The 20997-nt window shown below is 44.7% G+C and overlaps 1 protein-coding gene across 1 annotated transcript in view; it reads right to left on the bottom strand.

Moving 5' to 3' along the window:
• LOC310789952 (protection of telomeres protein 1-like) overlaps positions 1-20997 on the bottom strand; it is a 54250-nt gene that overhangs the window by 24727 nt on the left and 8526 nt on the right. Inside the window, exons 3-10 of the mRNA XM_083651672.1 lie at positions 18899-18971; positions 18104-18204; positions 13304-13411; positions 12162-12224; positions 11757-11883; positions 9188-9318; positions 5508-5798; positions 2478-2633 (exon numbers count right to left, since the gene is read on the bottom strand). Coding sequence (XP_083507798.1) covers positions 2478-2633; positions 5508-5798; positions 9188-9318; positions 11757-11883; positions 12162-12224; positions 13304-13411; positions 18104-18204; positions 18899-18971 — 1050 coding nt within the window. The remainder of the gene's footprint in view (positions 1-2477; positions 2634-5507; positions 5799-9187; positions 9319-11756; positions 11884-12161; positions 12225-13303; positions 13412-18103; positions 18205-18898; positions 18972-20997) is intronic.

Raw genomic sequence — 20997 nt, 5'->3', positions numbered from 1 at the left:
GCCATGTATCATGATGTAGTTACTAGTTAGCTAATCTAGCTCTATTTTGGACCAAAGTGGCTTGAGTTGAGCTATATGCAGCTGCTGGACAGAGTCATGGTCTGTTTGGAGACCAATAATATCACCTATAACATCACATAATGTATTTTCTTTAATCTGGTGGAAGCATTTTTCAATAAAAGGTGAAACGTGACAGATATGATGGTTTATAGTGGGACTTACCCTGCCTGCCCCATTCACTTCAATAGAACTGGCCATAAAGTCTGACCCCAATGCAAAATGTGAGTGTTGTCTCATCCTTCATTTTAGGGTCCTTGACAGTGGGTTGTGTTGACAAAGGCTGGGCTTCTTCCACAGTCATTTGTGTTTTGTCACGACACAAAAAAAACGGTCCTCTATCTGCAACGCCCAGCGCTTCAGACAGCCCACAGCCAGGCTGTGTGCTGCTGGGATTCAACCATTGATACTGCTCAAAAAAATTAAAGGAACACTTAAGGTGCGTTCACACCGACCTATTAAAGTTTTTCGCTGGCATCGAGTTTACATACAAATTCAATGCAAACGAGCGATTGAACGTATATTCGCCCGGGAGCGACAGAGACAGAGCGATAGGGCGAAAATTCACTCGTCGCCCGAGATGAAATATCCCAACTCGAGGGAAATTTCGCTGCCATCAGTCGCTCGCTGTTCAACGCTGATTGGCTGCCGTGTGAGAGTGAGCACTGGCAGAGCACAAAACTAGAGAAGAATCAGTCAGGAAGGATAAGAAGAGAGCATGTGTCTGTGGCCACCACATGCAAAACCATTCCCTTTTTGGGGGTTGCTTTGGCTTCTCCATTGCACCTGTTGTCACGTTAATTTGCACCAAAGCAGGTCAAATTGATTCACAATCACGTGCTTCCTAAATGGACAGATTGATATCCCTGAAGTTTAACTGACTTGGTGTTATACTGTGACGATTAAGTGTTCCCTTCATTTTTTTGAGCAGTATATATGGATGGAACCTGCCGTTGTTGTTTAGAATCCCGTGTTGAACCACACCCATGGTTGAAGTGGCCTGTCGCCATCTTGGCTGGCGATATCGTATATCGCAACATTGCAATATTTAAATTTGGATATCACCCAAGCCTACTACCTCAGATCCAAGAAACGCTCCTCTCTTGTTTTTCACCTCATCATTAAGTTTTCTTCATGTATACTTTATTTAATCAGATATTCCCATTGACATTAGCATCTCTTTCTCAAGAGAGACTGAGGAACAGTCTGTCTTATAATAAGTCCATGGTCTGGCTCAATCGCCGCCATTTTTCCCCCGGAGCGAGGGAGGGTGGGAGGAGGGAGGGTGTAGTGATGCACATACAGTAGTGGCTGAGAGAGCGTAGTGGCACAGTGCGCTCCAAGCAGGTCGCGAGGCACACATCATCCAATCAGAGGGCATTCCCCGGCAATTCACATGGACGCGCATTGCTACGACCAGCGTAGTTAAGACCAGACGTAAGCCGTGTTGGTGCAACAGGCGTAAATCCACTCTAAAGACTGGTCTTAACTAAGACCGACGTAGGAGTTACGACCAGGCATAGTTAAGACCAGTTGGTGCAACCGGCCCCAGGCTCTTAGATGTGCCTAGATCCAGACTTAAAACTAGGGGTGACTGTGCCTTTGCGGTGGCTGTCCCCACTCTCTGGAACAGCTTGCCTGTTCACATAAGAACTGCGCAGACACCTGAAGTTTTTAAGTCGCTGCTGAAGACTCACCTCTTCAAGTTAGGGTTTGATTCGAGCTGAGCTCTGACACTCTTCATTTTACTTTTATATTTTGTTGTGCCAATTCCTTTACTATGTTTATTGCTCTTTTACGATTTCTATTGCAATTAAATGTTGTTCCTATTTGATGTGTGCAACCTGTCCAGCAATTTGGTCAACTGTGGTTGTATAAATGTGCTTTATAAATAAACTTTGACTTGACTTGACTAGGGCCTAACTGCTCCCGACGAGCAGTTAGCGCCTTGCATAGCTGCAGATGCTGTCGGTGTGTGAATGTGAGTGTGAATGGGTGGAAGTGAGGTATGTGAAAGCGCTTTGGGTAGTTGATAGACTATATGAAATGCGCTCTATAAATACAGTCCATTTACCATTTCCATTGACCATTTCTTAGCTCTTTGGCTTTCTTTGGAAATTATTGCCTTTGCCCTAATGTTTATTATTATTATTATTTTTATTATGTAATATGTAACAGCCATCGCTCCAGGTCTTAAAGGAAGCGGGAGTGTTTCTCATTCATTTCCACTGAGCAGATGTTGGCATTGGGTCTGGGATTCAAACTGCTAACCTTCCAGTCATAAACACACCTTGTTACTACTGTCGCTGACGGGTGCAAACGCGCTACAAGGGCCCAAAGCAATCGCAGATCCTGTGTCATGATACATTGCTGACTACATGCGTTAAGGCCTTGGGCTGTCTATGTGGATGAACTCTGACCTTTAGCTGCCTGGCGGACTCGATGTGGTTATCGTAGATCAGGATGTTGGCCACGAGGTTCTGTCGCTCCTTGTTGATGGAAGAAGATCCCTCTGTGAGGCCCGGTTCCACCTCCACCTTCAGATGAGTGTGAGGACATATGGTCCCATCCCAAACCTGCCAAGAAAAACAAGACAAGATTTAAGAAACACAATTTACAACCTCTTCACCAGAGCAACCTCTTCACCTAACCCTAACCCAACCTCTTCACCAGAGCAACCTCTTCACCTAACCCTAACCCAACCTCTTCACCAGAGCAACCTCTTCACTGGAGCAGGATACAAGCCCCCCTCCCCCCCACCCCTTTTATCAAGTTTTCTCAGATTTGTATCCCCAATTGTACTTGGCCAATTCCCCCTGCTGTCCAGCTCATTGTTGCTCCACCCCCTCTGCTGATCTGGGGAGGTAGACTAGCACATGCTTCCTCCAATACATGTGCCATCGCCAGCCGCTTCTTTTCACCTGACAGCGAGGAGTTTCACCAGCAGAACCACGCTATTCCCCCCAGTTCCCCTCCACCCAAACAGGGGCTCAGAGGTTTCACTCTCTCCACAGTTATCTCCCCACTTGCAGCAGAGCCAGACGGGCCGGCAGAACTTGTCAGATGGGATTTCCTGGGACAAAAGCTTTATTCCGTGGCTTAAAGCATCTGCTTGGGGATTGATTTGATTTGATTGATTGTCATTAGTGCATTATGGGCAGATTAAACAGATATATCTGTGACAGGCCAATATGACCTGATACATGGCTCCGATATATCGGTCAGACCCGGAAAACCACACATTAATACACAAGGCTGGCTCTGAGTGCCAAGCAATGAGACACGGCTGGCAAACAACCAGAAATCACCAGCCAAATTCTGTTAAATTGATCTACTTCACCACCTAAAGTACCTTGGAAGCCAACCAACCATTATTTGGAGGTTAATTTTCTAAAAACCAATGTGGCAGGTACTGTATAGTAGTGCAAGTGCACCTGGCACCACAGCCAGAGGACTGCAAATGTAATTTCCCATGTTGTGGAATAAGACTGGAAAGACAAGACCGGAGTACAGCTACTCAACAAGACAGTGACATCAACTACTCAACAAGACCCAGTGACATCAACTACTCAAGCACAACTCAAGGTTTTTATTTAATACAATCAATCAACTTTTTTTTCCAATATTTTATTTTTCAATTTCAGAACAGACAAAAGCAAAACAAACTCACACACACAAAACAAAAAGCAAAACAAACACACACACACACACACAAAACAAAAACACAACACATACCAACATTACAACATGGTGCTACCAGCCGCATAAGGTGCTTAAGTGCTTGTAAGAGATGCTGTACATAAAATCACATGGAAGGAGTCCATGATAAATTAGCTGGGCGAGTTATACTGTATGTCGTTTCCAACCTCGTCCAAATAGGCCAGGACCGGGTCCCAAATAGTTGAGAACTTCCTAGGTTAGTTGGTCCTCAGGAACCTGAGTCTCTCCATACGCACAACCAAAACCAGCCACAGCTGAAAAGAAGGTGGAGAGTGGGACTTCCACTCCTTCAGTAGCAGGCAAACTCATGCAGAGTGAAAAAGTTGACAGATAAACAAAACCACTCAGAAATCATTAACTTAAAGTCGAACTGAACCCGTTCGTCACGTGCGTCGCAGTCCGTTTGAGACTGAAAACATAATTTGTCTGAGATGACAAGTTGAGAGGCGGGTCATACTGTAGTATCATGTCGATGATTTGATTTGACAATTCTGTCGACTGGCTTTGGCATTGGTCAATCATGGCGTCTTTCACCCGCAAATCGTGTGGGATTCAGCGTGTTGTCATGCTACGCGAGTGGGATCCGCGGAGTACCAGGCAGCCAGCTGCTTCGTGCGGAGCGAGCGGACAATCCGATGCATGGGTGCTGGCCCGCCTGGAATCTCCGAGGGCAGACCCCTCTCAAGCGCGCGCCTTTTACGCTATTTCTGTAAATACGATATCCCTGGAATGCCTGGAATATCCCTGGAATGTTTTCTGCCAGATGACAGGCACTAGGCGCCAGTTTCTACTTCATTTGGAAGAGAAAATTATCCTGAAATGAAGATTTGATTGACAGCTGCATGTCGTGATATGATTGGTTGAAATGGGGTAGAAATTTGATAGTACTAGGTGATGTCAGCAAACTGTAGATTGCTGTTATCAATGAAATCTTGAAAAATGAACTTTTGATGTGAAAAAGTGTGAAAAACTAAAGAAATTATATTTTTGTGATTTTGTTTGCATACATTATTAAATAGGTGCACTGCATACCCAGGTATTTGAACTAAAAGAAAAGAAAAGTCATTTTTGGGTTCAGCTCGACTTTAAGTGCCCTATTTTGGGATCAAAAAGGTGACCGTCACCTAAAAGTGACTACGGTAGTTTGCATCCCTGAGAATGAGTCTCTTGGCGACGGTCGTCCCCTGCTTCAGAGACTGCTGCACAGCCATAGGGAGGAGCAGAGAAGATTCAGAACAGCAGAAGATGGCAAGTACCACCGCCGGCTGAAGGGTTAAATGAATAAATGAATAAATGAATAAATGAATAAATGAATAAATGAGTAAATAAATAAATAAATAAAAAATAAAAAACATTTGGTGGAAGACGTTTTTGTCGTTCTTCTGTGTGCATTTGGGTTGGATTTGATTGGCTGAAGGAGTTGTCAGTTGTCAGGAGTTGTCCCTTGAACAGGGAAGTACTCCACCCGCTGTGATCGCTGTGGGCAGCTAGAAGTCCAGACTGACGTAGAGCGAAACGGAATGTGAGGTCACATTTACAGGATGGTTTTTACCAGGCTAGAACAAATCCACTTAAGACGGTTTAACTTGACAACATAAACGTTCTAAATTGCCCCCAGCTTACTTCTTGTTGCAGTGTTTAATAACACAATAGTTGACAGGAAATAAGCACTGTTCCCTAGCAACACAATTCTGTGAAAACCGTCTATTGAATGGATTTGTGCCTCCTACCTTCAGCAGGGTGCAGGTGGAGTCGATGGGGACCTTGGCCAGTAGCTGACAGGTCAGGTCAAAGTACTGGTTGAGCTGGACATCAGACAGGGGCATGGTGGGAGCGCACAGCGCCCCCTGGGTGGCGGCCCAGGACCGCAGCTCCTCCACGGCCCGCTGGTCCTCCTGGGAGAAGTGGAAGGAGCTGCTGGAGGTCCGTGGCTCCACGGCCGCGCCCACCATCCCCTCAAACGTCACCACCGAGAAGCCAAAGGATGAGGTGAGAACCAAGGAGCCATTGAAAAGCTGAACCTACAGATAGAGATTCAAACATACATAGTACACAGTAATACAAGACATTCCCCCATACTGTCACACTACCAATAACCAATTTCAATACGCTGCAGAAGAGCCATACTATGGAACACTATATCAACATAGCCAAACACGCATCAACCTTCAACTCATATAAATCCAATCTCAGAACCTCTCTGTTGAGTCACACTAAAGGCTTTTGCACACCAAGTCCGTATTTTCCGTCCAAAATTGTCGCACGTTTAAAAATAAATACGACGTATCGCTCACGTTTACACACTGACTCCGAAACTTTCATCCGTCAGTAAAGTTTTCGGAACAGGTTTGATTTTCTGCATTTTTTCGCATCAGTCAAAAGCCTTTTGCGAGCAGTTTGACCCATCTGTGTCTGTGTTTGGGGGAGAGAGACAGAGAAGTGGCCGAGTCCCGCTCGGCTGGAGTCCAGTCTGAGCGGCTCGCTCCACCTCACTGGCCCCTCTCTGCTCCCTCCCCCCGGGGTGCAGTGCTGCAGCACCCGGCCACAGCGCACCACAGCCGGCTTGGCTGTATGATATGGTAACCATTCCCGACCTGCTGCCAGCTGCCTTCTCCAGTCTATGCTGCTGCAGATTAGAGATGTAACGATATGAAAATTTCATATCACAATTATACTGACCACAATTATCACGGTTATCAGTATTAATATCATGGTTTGTTAAAATCTGCTGAAAATGTTCAAAAAGTACTAATACACTCACAGAAATCATTTCACCAAGTTTTATATTGAAAACTCAGACCCAAAAAGGATTGATACACTCACTGAAATCATTTCTCCAAGGCTGCGCGTTTGCATCTGGGAGACGGTTGCCAACTTTGGTTGATGATGGACACTGGACAGTATATATATATATATATATATATATATTTTTTTTTTAGAACAATATACGAACAAAACAGGCTCAGACACAGGAAAAGAAAGTACGTAAGATGGGGGGGGACATACATCATGAACATTCAACATTACAACGTGGTGCTACCAGCCATACAAAGTGTTTATGTGCTTGTAGGAGATAATGGACAAGGGATCCCACGCAAGGGGTCCATAAGATACCAGCTGGGCGAGTCATCCGTCACCCCCAACCTCAGTCACTGGTCATTCTTAACCTCATCACAATAAGCCAAAAACGGGTCCCAGCTAGTTGAGAACCTTCCAAGCGAGTTGGTTCTCAGGGACCCGAGCCTCTCCATCTGTATAACAGAGATCATGTCCATCAGCCACACCTGGAAGGTGATGAGGAAGACTTCCATTCCTTCAGAATGAGTCTTTTGGCGACAGTTGTCCCCAGTGTCAGAGATTGGTGCACAGCTGTAGGGAAGTTCAGAGCAGCAGACGATAGTATGCTGTAGTTTGCATGCCAAACAATGGAACTCCCTAGCCTGAATTGTACATTCAACACACCATGACATCGGCAACTATCCTAGGGTGCACTACACTTGATCATAATGTGATTGTTGAATGGTTGAATGTCAGTTATTTGTCCAGTCATTTCTCCATGTTTTATCGGCTTTCTGGTAACGTTGTACACTTCTTCTTCTCTGACTGCTTTTCAAATACAGTAGTTGATGAGATTAGATGTTAAAGTCCCTGGAAATCAAAATCCACAAAAACCTTCTAACTATTAAATTTAGGGTCTTATGTGAGTAATTGTGTGCCTCAGAAATTAATTGACATTACTTTCAACTCGTCATAAGGGCCTTTCTCTCCGTGTGGAGTTTGCATGTTCTCCCCGTGCTCCCCCAGGAGGTTCCTCCGTATATAACCCCCCCACTAAAAACATGCAGAAGATCAGATCGTCATCGTCATCCGACCAGTGATGACAACATCCGAAGTTGGTCCCCGGGCGCTGTACGAGAAAGCGACCACTGCTCCTGGCCTGCCCCCCCGGAGGAAAGGACATGCCTGGATGGGTTAAATACAGAGGACACTTTTCACCGGCCACCGTCAGCATGAGTGTGTTGTGGCCGCATGCATGTGTTGTGGTGTTCGTGTGACAATAAAAGACGGGCTTGTCCCGTTACGTTTTTTTTTTTTTTTTTTCTTAAACCCTAACCCCAAAAATCGACACTTGGTCTGGATTTCCATTTCGTCATTGAAGAGAGCGGTGCGCGCGGTGCTAAAATGCATGATCTTATCACGTCATAAGATTGAACCGAATCACATACACACGCACACACACTGACACACACACAGTAGCGCAGCGGCAGAGATCTCTTCCCCTCTCTGTCTGTGCTATGCGCCGAGCAACGCGAGAACACACACACACACACACACACACACACACACACACACACTCCATCTCTCTTTCCTTCTCTCTCTCTCTCCGTTAACGGAGAGAGAGGTCTCCTCCGAGCAAGTCTCCTCCAGCAGGTCTCCTCCGAGAGAGAGAGAGGAGACCTGCTACAGATGGGACACGCCCACACAGTCCGCGGGAGAAAATACACTCTAAAATCTAATTGATTTGATTTGATCTGATGACTTTTGCCATGACTGTCAAACCTAAATTTATATACTTTGCGACGTTCATCATCATTCAAATTTGGCTGGTGGCTTATTAACATAGGTTCCTGTGATGTGATGAACTCAAAATGCTAAATAATAAATAAAAAAAAAATCTGGTTTCCAGGGACTTTAAGATTCTTGCTTGTACTGTAGTAAGTTACCAACGCTTGAAATGTCAATATGTAAACTGCTGTTTGTTGGCATGGATGTTTTATAATTGACCATAGTGTTTGAAAATGTGATTTTGTGCTTTGTTTTCATCCATTGGAAGGTGCAAGAAATGGTGCAATACATACTTAAGTTTTGAGTTAAAATATACAAATTTGGTAGCCTGGCATCACCAGACCATTTATTCAGACTCTTAAGACTAAAATGCCTCAACCAATCAGAGCAAGGAAACGTGTGACGCAGGCGCAGCACAGAGCGACTGCAACATGTACACGGATTGATGTGATTGACAGATGTGATTGGCTCGGCCGTTTTCATGCCAGGTGTCTTGGAGGGCAGCCAGACACATCTGCCACAGTAAATGAAACAAACTAGCTGGCAGATTCGTCAGGTTCCAAGGCTACACATTTGGTTCAGCTGTAACACTGTAAATGCCTAAAATGTAAATATAAAGTATACACTGATACATCAGAAGGGAACTATTATTATTATTATTTCCGGAAAGGGAGGGCGTAGGTGTGTTTGTGGCTGTACTCGCCGCCGTTCCAGAAACTATCTTGCATTTAGAAATCCCCAGATGACTGGTAGGCGAGGAGATCTGTCTGGAGCCATGAGACTAACACAATAAGCTTGTAAGAACGTACTGTATAAGCTTAGAAGCTTATAAGACAAGCCGTACCTTGAACCTGTGCAGGCGGATGATGTCTCCAATCTGGAAGATTTTGGGATGATTGTCGAGGTTCTCGCAGAAGATGTTGCAGCAGACCTTCTGATTGGAGGGATCTGTGATCTTCAGGGTGGTGCAGAGGTCTGAGGGAGAGAAAAGTCCCATCACAAACCTAATGCTGTGTGTGTGTGTGTGTGTGTGTGTGTGTGTGTGTGTGTGTGTGTGTGTGTGTGTGTGTGCGTGTGCGTGTGCGTGTGTGTGCGTGTGCGTTTCTTTGTGTGTTTTAAACAAGGGGCAACCTCTGCGGCAAAACTGAAGCGAATGCGGTAGTGCCTTAAACCTGCATTCTTTCTAAAGGCCAGCAGGGGGCTACTCCACTGGCTGCAAAAATAAGTCTGATTGTATAGAAGTCAATGGGAAAATGACCTAACCCAAACCACTCACTTGATTTATGACCTCAGTAAACACTTTCCTAATGAGTTGATGGTGTCAATCACTAGTTTCAAGTCTTCTTCAATACAACATCATGTTCATTTTGTAAATAATGGTCCCATTTAGTCAAATAAGACGGTAAAGCAGACTATACTTTGGGGCATGATTGACAGGTCGCCTGTCCAGTGATCGCGCAGCTCGCCGATCATGAACCAATAGCAGACGGCTCTGTGGCAAACCCCTGGTCTCATGCTAGCTGCTTCTGGCTCAGAAAAATGGCGACGTTAAAATGCCAAATGCTTCAAAATGGGAGTCCACAAACCAATGACGTCACGGTGGTTACATCCATATTTGTACACAGTTTATGGTCTGTGTGTGTGTGTGTGCCCTGACCGTGTCATCAAATGGATTTTCTTAATACTGTCGTCTGCTCTCAACTTTAATCGACACCAGCAGCCTCCGCTGTTGCTGGCTTTCCATTAACCCCCCCGCCAACACACACACACACACACACACACACACACACACACACACACACACACACACACAGAGTTCTCCTGGCAGGTCGCTGCATGGGCTGGTGCTTATTGCTTTACTGTCTCCATGATCACTAGCCGCACCGCAGGTCAACCCCGCACGACTCCCCACACTTTATGAGGCTATTAGCAGAGTGTGTTACAGCTGGTTTACAAGGGAATTAAGTGTCCCGCATCGTTGGCTCTAGTCTGCTTTGATGGCGGCTGCCGGGTCGTTGGTGAGAGAAATCACTCTGATTGGCTGGTCAGGGGTAGCGAAGCAGGAGAGAGGGCACACAAAACGCTCTGCTCTCTCACCTAATTGCAATACACGGATATTTTCACAACTCGTGCCTTTTGGAAAGCCCCTCGAGCCTCTCACTGCATGAGAACAGCCATTTAGTGCGGGTTCTCCTTATTTTTCTGCCTCCGTCTCTTCCTTTCTTCCGCAAGTTAAAACACCAGACAAGGGCTGACATACGCCAGTGTCATTTGCAAAGACAGTCTCTATTAGAAGGAGCTATATTATTAGGAAACCGTTTGAGAAATGGTAGGCAAAACCTACTTTGTTTCATGAATCAGGTCTCACGCAGGCGCAGAACGTAATATACGTGCTAGTTGCCCATCAGCTGTCATGTTTGCGGTGTGTTCAAATGCAACTGAGCAGAGTGAGAGGTCTCTCTCTTCTCTGTGCACAGCAGACTGAGCAGAGTGAGAGGTCTCTCTCTTCTCTGTGCACAGCAGACTGAGCAGAGTGAGAGGTCTCTCTCTTCTCTGTGCACAGCAGACTGAGCAGAGTGAGAGGTCTCTCTGTTCTCTGTGCACAGCAGACTGAGCAGAGTGAGAGGTCTCTCTCTTCTTTGTGCACAGCAGACTGAGCAGAGTGAGAGGTCTCTCTGTTCTCTGTGCACAGCAGACTGAGCAGAGTGAGAGGTCTCTCTCTTCTTTGTGCACAGCAGACTGAGCAGAGTGAGAGGTCTCTCTGTTCTCTGTGCACAGCAGACTGAGCAGAGTGAGAGGTCTCTCTGTTCTCTGTGCACAGCAGACTGAGCAGAGTGAGAGGTCTCTCTCTTCTCTGTGCACAGCAGACTGAGCAGAGTGAGAGGTCTCTCTGTTCTCTGTGCACAGCAGACTGAGCAGAGTGAGAGGTCTCTCTCTTCTCTGTGCACAGCAGACTGAGCAGAGTGAGAGGTCTCTCTCTTCTTTGTGCACAGCAGACTGAGCAGAGTGAGAGGTCTCTCTCTTCTCTGTGCACAGCAGACTGAGCAGAGTGAGAGGTCTCTCTCTTCTCTGTGCACAGCAGACTGAGCAGAGTGAGAGGTCTCTCTCTTCTCTGTGCACAGCAGCACGTCTCTCCTCTCCTTCTGCCCATTGATTCATCCTACCTCTCTGAAGCGCCGCAACACACTCACACACACACACACACACAGCCTACGCCTGAGGAAGCCATTCTTTTTCTTTCTTTTTTCTCACAACTTTGACAGGAAGACATTTCATTCACAACTTCTGTGAACGCTCTGCCAAGGAACTTGGAATTCTGTGGACTAAACTAAGTTGAACGCATTTTAACTTTTTTCCCCCGTTTTGTTGTTGTTTATTTCCCTTAATGCACACACCAGTGATCCTGAACTGACCTGTGCCCCGGCTCTTGAACGGCTGCTTAAAGAAGATGACGACTCCGTAGACATTGACCACATTGCCGTGCTGCAGCTCACCCAGCGGGACGTACGTGTACTTGGTGACCTTGGCTGTCCTGGAGACCTGAGGACCAATGCAACTCAATCAGAAACAGTATTATATTCGGAGACAGCGCCCTCTATCCTTTATGTATTAGCTGCAACCAGCAGCTCCAGAAGGCACTCTATCGGTCGGCCATAAAAAGTTCACCAGTTTCAAATTAGTAGTATATCCGAAAAGTGTAAACAGTTTTGCAAACATTAATTTAGTTTGACAGTTATTCAAAGGTGATTTGAGTTAAGTTGTGGAGCAGTGATGCCATTCATGCACAAACGACATCACTGGTCCACAGTGACTCTGACCTCAGAACAGCTCCTCTTCTTGGCTGCAGGCGGTCTGGGATCAGGAGGCAGGAGCCGGCACACCTGAAGGACAGAGAGGGACGCTTGAGAAATGTCAAGTCACAGTACTTCCTGTGTTCAGCAGTGGTCCAGATCCCCTCTAGGCTGAAGCAATATACAAATGTAATGCGATACGGTCCCACCAAAATATCGATATATACAATATTATTGTGCAAAAAGAATGCCCGTTTGGTCTAAGTGGCTCATTCCTGCCATTTCCAGGAAAATGGGCTGACTGTGGAAAAGGGAACCAACTACCGTAAATTTCGGACTATAAGCCGCGGCTTTTCCCCCGTTTTTTGGCCCCTGCGGCTTATATAACGGTGCGGCTTATCTATGGATTTTTTCAGCAAAAAATAAAAATAAAAAACGGAATTCTCTCTTCTTTAGCACTCTTTCTAACTATAAATCCACTTCTGTTTTAATTTCCTCTCTTGCCCTCTTTTCACCACACCGCGGACACTGTGTGCACTGTAAAAAAAAAACACAGGTGGTGTTGTGTTATGTTGTTTTGTTGAAATGTTAATAAATGGGAGCTTCCTCAAACAGCCATCTCTTTCCCGACAATCCCCTCTGTGCACGAACCCTTACATATGGTAATTAAACATTAAAACACAATAAAAAAAATAAAAATAAAAAATAAAAACATTAAAACACCTGCGGCTTATAGTCCGGTGCGGCTTATATATGTAACAAACAGGCAATTTTGCTGCTGCGGCTTATACTCCGGTGCGGCTTATAGTGCGGAAATTACGGTAAATAAAATGTCAAATGTTTCTATTTAACATTTATTTATCATGACAATTTTAGTTTGTTACTACCCTACCACTAGCAGATTATAAATTTGTAGGTTTAGATTATCTACAGTCTACACTATGTAAAGGAATCTTAGGTTTATATTTGATACGACAGAAAATATTGCATTTGAATATATACTGTACTGTATATATATTGTTGCTTGACCTAAGGCAAATCTGTCCACCACATGTCAAAGAAATCTGTTCAGAGGCATCCTGCTAATAGACCACCTGGTGAAAACAACCTGTATTCATATTACTCTACATCCACACATTCCACTGTCCATAAGAGTAGCAACTACTCACATAAATGCAGGCGTTGTCTCCTGACAGATGCAGGTTGCAGGGGTGCAGCTTGTCCTTGTGGACTGTAGGATTCTTGCCTACAGTGAAGCCGGAAGCCTCCAGCACATCCTACGGGGGAAACACAAGATACACTACTCAATGTCTGTAGGCCAACTCTGCTCAGTTAATAGTAGACACCAGCTGATCCAATTTAAAGTCGCTCACCGTCTTCACTACTCCAAGCATAAATTACACGGGATTTTTCCTTCTGTCTCACCACTGTGTGACAGGTGTCAGAAGGGACACTATCTCATGCCTTCTGGTTCTGCCCCTCACTAGCGGGATTCTGGGCGAGAATATTCGACTGGTACTCTAAAGCCTACAAAATAACCCTGCTATCTTCGGTTGCTCAGAGTCCTCTCTGAACTTTCCTACAGCTGTGCAACAAGCCAACTGGGAAGATTCTCCACTATCTGGGACCCATTTTTGGCCTACTTTGATGAGGTTCAGAATGACACGTGACTGGTGTTGGGGGCAACGGGTGACTCGCCGGCTTTCTCGTGGACCCCTTGCATTGTACAACATTGTAATGTTGAATGTTGATGATGTATGTATGTTTTTTTGTCTCCCCCCTTTCTTTCTTTTCTTTTCCTGTGTCTGAAGCTTAATTTATACTTATTATAAAGTGTCGCTCAGCACATGGTCGCAGACGAAAAATAAAGTGTCGCTCATGTTGCTGCATTTATGCTTCTCTCCGCGGCGCAACGGTCACGTGACGCTAGAGACAGAGGGAGGCAGAGAACTAGTGCAGACAGCCAAGAGAGGGAATGCTGTCAGTGAACCCACGTCGCCGCATATAACGACACACAACCACACAATCACCTCCTCTCTCTCTGGGAAGTTGGTCACGGTGTTCTTTGTGATTTTCACGAAGTCATACATCAAGGACATGCTGATAAAAATACCGGGGACACGCTCATTAATTTCATTTCAGCGAAAACTAAAACAAGGAAGTCGCGCGTGCCCGTCTATATAGCCAATCAGACTTGCGCGACATTATGTGACGTAGTCAGCGACACTAGACATTTCACTAGGTAGCAGACGCTGCTCGCAGACACTTGAAAGTGTCGACTCAAGTCCTCATTTCTGTCGGCGACCGTTTCAAAAGTGTCGGCAGACGAAGCATAAATTGGGCTTGAGTCTGTTCATTTGTCCTGTACGTACTGTATATTGTTGAAAAAAATTGAAAATAAAATATTGGGGGGGGGGGGGCATGTATTTGAGGATTACTTCCCCCAACTCAAAGCAAAGGAGCCATCCAGTCATGTGCTTTATGCTGCCTAATATAGATGTTTGTCTGATGAATGACTGTGTGGATCCATGATGACCGAGAGGAGAACGCCTGGCTGGGATGAAAGCCAGCCAGTCGAGTCAGAAACGGGAGAACAGAGGCTGCCACACTGTCGGGAGACAGACAGAAACACTGATCAATGCTTCTCTCTCCTCCCTCTGGGAAATTTGAATGTAAAAAGCATTTAAAATGCATTTCCTGGGCCAAGTCATGTTGTTATATTTGTACCTATTGTATGCCTTCACAATACGCTTTGCTGTATCATCAGAACAGAGTGAAGTGCATGGGCGTCCTACACACTGTCACAATGGCGTGCAAAGAGACACTTCACAATTGCCTTACTCCCGTCTATTAACTTATGGAAACTTATTCAAAGTAGGGATGTTCATCAATTATCGAAAATCGATAATCGATCGTTAAGGATTGGAATCGATCCTGTGGCATTTGGATCGATTTTTTAATTATTAAAAAAAAAAAAAAAAAAAAAAAAATTTGGACTAGGTTTGGGTGGAATTCGTTCCTCCTCGCCCCACTCCATTGCACAGCCGACTAACGTGAGGTGGAGCTTCATATAGTCTCTAGTTTTCTGGCTGGGCACGGGCCTTTGTGCCAACAAAACTGTTTTAAACATGAGAAATTCACACCGGCATGCGCCGGGGACAGCAGTGTTGGAGAGGAGACACATTGAAATAAAGAGTTCATTGAGGAGAACACGTTGTCTTTCGTATTTTCTGCCATAGGCATTCATTTTGTTAAAAAAAAAAAAAAAAAATGAAAATATTGAAAATTTTTCTAAGTATTAATAAAATCGATAATCGATAATTGATCGTTAATTCTCACCGATTATCGATTTTGGAAATTTTTCAAAATGAACATCCCTAATTCAAAGCACACAATACATTATGTACTTCCAAAGTTGTAACAATATACAATCCACTATTAATACCAAGTGTACAAATGTAAAGTTAACCAAGTTAAGTTAGGTTTAAAAAGAAAACGAAAAAACATCTGCATTTTTCTCTCCATGGGAAGATTGGAAATCAGCATTGGTTTTTGTCACTCCAAAGAATAAATATGAAAACTCTATAAAAAAAATAGATAAATAATGAAAAATGTTTAAACATATAATCTGTATCTTTATTTAGCAGCCAATGGTACCACAACACAACAGAGCATAGACCAGGATGCTGAATTAGTGCTGGCTAGTTCTTCATATTTCCACCTTTAGTTCAGCCTCAGCACCTCAATTCTATTTAGCATTTATTTATTTATTTTCTTTCTTTCACTTGCTCACTCGCTCGTCCTTTCTTTCATCTCTATGAACATTATTATTCACACATTGAGAAGTGAAATGACTTTCTGCAACTTAAATCATGGACTCATACGAGACTGAACAATCTGAACGTTCCTTTTTTGTTTTTGTTTTTGCAATACTCAAAACGTGAACAGTCATGTTCTATGCTTGACCAGTATTTCAGCCGCGGCGTTTGGGCCCACCCACTGGGAGCCAGACCCACCCAATCACGAACCTTTTTTTTTTTAAACACACGTTCGGTTTTTACAACAACAAAAATAAGTAATCTAACCAAACAGGGACATAACAACACTAAGAGGAAGCTCAAGTTTAACCTTTTCCACGGGTATACAGTATGTATTCAATTTGTGTGACATCAGTTCAATTTGTGTATTTTATCAAGTTTGAATGAGAGCTTTTCTGACGGGAACTATAAAGTATTCTGCTGCTCACTATTCTTTTTATACATCCATGGACCATGCTCCTCTCCAGCCCGCCAGTAGTTGGTACAGTACGGATCAATATAGTACTGTTAGCTAGCCAACTAACAAACAAAGCAAAACAAAGCAGTTTGGTTACATTTGTGACAAAAGACACCCAGGACAGTACCATCAGCATCAGAAGCGACAATCCATCAAGTAATGAACACTAGCGTGCTGGTGGCTAGCTCAGCCCTCTCTCCCTCGCATCTGACTCCTAATTACCATCCAGCCCTTCACACCAGCAAGGCAAGGCAATTCACTTCAACATTAGTTTCTGCACTTTTCTGGAGAGGAAAACTATTTGTAGCCATGCCTGCAGTCAACTTATGATAGCTTATGATGTTTTAGGTGAGGTTCAGCAGCCTAGCACAGAGGATAGCATTAGCTGTTCAATCTGAGGTGGATTGTTTACATTATGTGCGTGCGTGCGTGCGTGTGTGTCTGTCAGTGTGTGATTATTTAGCAGCAGTGCCCCGCCGGGTCTGTTGTTTTCTCTCATTAGGTGCATGTGTGGTTGGATGTGATATTCTGAAAGCTACAGTATTTATCATTAGATGTGGCTCATTGTGTCATTAACAGCACAGCGGGGGGTGTTTGTGTGCGGGTGCATGTGCTTATAGGATTAGGAGGGCAGTGTATCAGGTTGAGATGTCGTCGTTAAAATGAGATATTCCTCTAAATCTGGCTTCAAACGGCCAAAACTTTAGAAAGGTTTTGGTGGCGACCTTCCCTGCCGAGGCTGGGGTCCGTGGCTACAGCGGGGCCATCCTAAATTAGTTTTGTCTGTCCAAAAATGAAATCCTGCCTGTTTCCAGGCCTGTAGTACAGCACATGTAAAGACACCAGGCCTGTAGTACAGCACATGTAAAGACACCAGGCCTGTAGTACAGCACATGTAAAGACACCAGGCCTGTAGTACAGCACATGTAAAGACACCAGGCCTGTAGTACAGCACATGTAAAGACACCAGGCCTGTAGTACAGCACATGTAAAGACACCAGGCCTGTAGTACAGCACATGTAAAGACACCAGGCCTGTAGTACAGCACATGTAAAGACACCAGGCCTGTAGTACAGCACATGTAAAGACACCAGGCCTGTAGTACAGCACATGTAAAGACACCAGGCCTGTAGTACAGCACATGTAAAGACACCAGGCCTGTAGTACAGCACATGTAAAGACACCAGGCCTGTAGTACAGCACATGTAAAGACACCAGGCCTGTAGTACAGCACATGTAAAGACACCAGGCCTGTAGTACAGCACATGTAAAGACACCAGGCCTGTAGTACAGCACATGTAAAGACACCATGTTTGCAGGCCTGTAGTACAGCACATGTAAAGACCCCAGGCCTGTAGTACAGCACATGTAAAGACACCTGTAGTACAGCACATGTAAAGACACCAGGCCTGTAGTACAGCACATGTAAAGACACCAGGCCTGTAGTACAGCACATGTAAAGACACCTGTAGTACAGCACATGTAAAGACACCTGTAGTACAGCACATGTAAAGACACCATGTTTGCAGGCCTGTAGTACAGCACATGTAAAGACACCAGGCCTGTAGTACAGCACATGTAAAGACACCTGTAGTACAGCACATGTAAAGACACCATAACGTCTTGAGTGTTTGGATTTTCTGTTGACTGGAGGGATAACTAAGAAAAACATGAATGCAGTAAGTTCAACCTACCCCTTGATTGACAACTTGAGAGAATTCCTGAGCGAGCGCTCCAAACAGGACCACGTTGATGGACAGGTTTGCCGATGCAGCGTGTGGCTGGACCTCTTCCTCTGAAAGGAGACACAGAAAGTTGTTAGCAGACGCTTTGAACCAGGAGTGCTCCAGCAAGCTGCAGCTCACATCAGAAGGCCTGGAGGCTGGAACGCTTGTACAGTGGACCAGGCTGCCTGACTGACTAAGTCAGGGGTGCCCGGTCGGTCGCTCAGGCCGTGCTGGAAGATCGCGTGCCATTCCCAAAAATTAGGGATGCACCGATCACCATTCTTGCCACGATCATCTAGCTGGCCTATAGCTATACTTTCAAAAAACACACAGAAAGTAAAGTCAATGTGACGTTACAAACAATCAACGTGTGTGTGATGGTGTGTGTGTGAGTGCAGATGGGATCTGAGCTTCCGTTTAAAACCAACCCTCCCATTGATGGAAGAAATATTTCTTGGTAGACAATTATATATAATATGACGGTTTTCTTCATGTACTTGGTACATGAAGTCAACTGACCCCCACTCGCCCCTCTGGTGGAGTGTGTGTGAATACTTCAACTATAAATGATGTTGTTGAAAAGAAATTGAAGAGTTTGGGTATCAATAACAAAAACAACTAAAAGGTTAATAACAAATTTTCCTTGGGTGGGGTGTGACAAACTCAAAACATATTTAGGTTTGGTTTCCAGGGACTTTAAGACAGAATACACACAGATACACATATTTGTATAGGACACAATTTTTTTCCCTTCAATAATACCTTGAATCACGGTCTTCAGGATGAAGCGGTCTTTCTCTAAAGACACGAGCGGGCCTTTGTGAACCACCTTCCCCTGCCGGTACAGAAGAAGGCAGAATGTGAGGACAGATTGTGGAAGCATTTAGCCCTTTAGCCTTAACATTGAAGACAGGGATGGTCAAAGTGTGGGAGAGGAGAGGGAGCCCTCCCCTCAGAGAACATATAGACAGCTCCCGCCCCCGGCTCATTCTCACGGTGGAGGCTGTGCAGCCATTGTGCAGCATGGCCAAGTGACGTTGTAGCCTGGCTAGTGAAGTTGAGCATTTTCTTCTCTCTGATGTTTTCCCCCTCACACCGCGGCTCCCCTCAAGTTGTCTCGTGCCCCCCAGGGGAGGCGCACCCCACGTTGAAAACCGCTGCTCTAAGAAGTTCTGCTGCTATACGACTCGTCAACAAATCACTGACCTTAGAAAAGTCTCCGAAACAAGAGGGGGGGAAACAAATGTTTATGAAACTGATCTTTGTGTTCAGCAAGATAATCTTCACAAATTAACACAATTTTTTATGATTTTGAAAGTAAATGTGATTTTTTTAAATCGTGATTTTCAGAAAATGCTTCAAAAATCATAAAATAGGTGTTCTTTTGGGACAATTATCTTGCTAAACACAAAGATCCCACTTTCATAAACTTGTGTTAACCACAGACTTTATTTCAGGCATCTAACCAAAATCCCCATACAACAATCCCATTAGGGTTAGGGTTAGCCCTAATCCCATTGACTTCCAGACGGTGGAACCGAGTGCGATGCTAAATTCTGGAAAAAGATGTGATCCCTGCGGTACTCCATAGTTAGTTATATTAGTTAGTTAGTTATATGGTACTCCATAACCGGCTAACAGGCAACAGGTTAACTTAAAAGGGAATCAATGAAAAAAGAGACAGGTGTTAACTGTCGCCACAAAGTGAGAAAAATTGAAAAATACATAAAAGTTTTATTGTGAAACTGAAAAAATAATGCTTATTACAGTTCTCAATGGGCCTGAAAATACAAACCTGAACCCGAAACCGACCCGAGTGAGTTGAGGCCCAAGCCTGGCTCGCCCGAGATGTTATTACCAGAAAAGGCAGCGCAATGTACAGTACATAGGCAGTGGCTCAAATCACATACATAGCACAATGGGGTGAGAGAGAGAGAGAGAGAGAGAGAGAGAAGGAGAGAGGAGCTAGCAACAGGTGCGTGTTGGCTAGGGAATCAATTGAAAATGGTTTTGATAGGCTAAACACAGACACAAAAGATTGAAGAAGATAATTTTGTCTAGTAAAAATATATTATGAATTTTGGAAATTCTCCATCTATCTTTTTTCAAAAACTTTTGAACATTTCCTACTCGTTATAACATGGTATAACTCCAGTGTTCTCTGAACACCCCGAAGAAGGCGCAAGCCGACACGTGTTCAACACCAATCAACTTGGGCTTGATTCAAGCCAAATTAAAGACCTTTTACATTTTTCATACTTCCTTGAGTGCCTGGACCTGGATTTTTTATATATATATATATATATATATATATATATATATTCCCCCCCGATCTTTTATCCCATTTTTATCCCCCCATTAGTGCTAATTTAATTTATTTATCCTGGTTGCTACTCCACCCTCTGCCGATCTGGGGAGAGCCGAAACTGGCTCCATGCTTCCTCCGAGACGGTTGGTTCCGGCTGGTTCCTTCCAACCAGTTCCCCTCCCTCTGAACAGGCGCCCTTAACGACCAGAGGAGGAACCACATTAGCAACCAGGATATTGCATGTTTTGGTGAAGGGGGTTCCTGTATGAAGGAAACCCCCGGGAGGCACGGGGAGAACATGCAAACTCCACACAGAAAGGCCCTTTTGACGACCCCACCCGGGCGGTGGGCACTCGAGGACATGCGGACGGGCACGCATTCCTTCAGCGCTCACGGCGTCCCAGGTGGGAATCGAACCCAGGACCTTCGAGCTGTGAGGCGACAGCGTTTACCACTGCACCACCGTACCCCCCCGGACCTGGATTTTTTTATGCCTTTTTGGTTATAAGTCTTCCTCTCCATTTTGTTCTCTGGAGTTATAGGAAATGTCTGG

Source organism: Poromitra crassiceps (assembly GCF_964638095.1).
Source record: "Poromitra crassiceps genome assembly, chromosome: 15".
Lineage (NCBI taxonomy): Eukaryota > Metazoa > Chordata > Actinopteri > Beryciformes > Melamphaidae > Poromitra > Poromitra crassiceps.
Note: the sequence above shows the minus strand (reverse complement) of the source record. Positions and strands in the feature narration are given on the sequence as shown.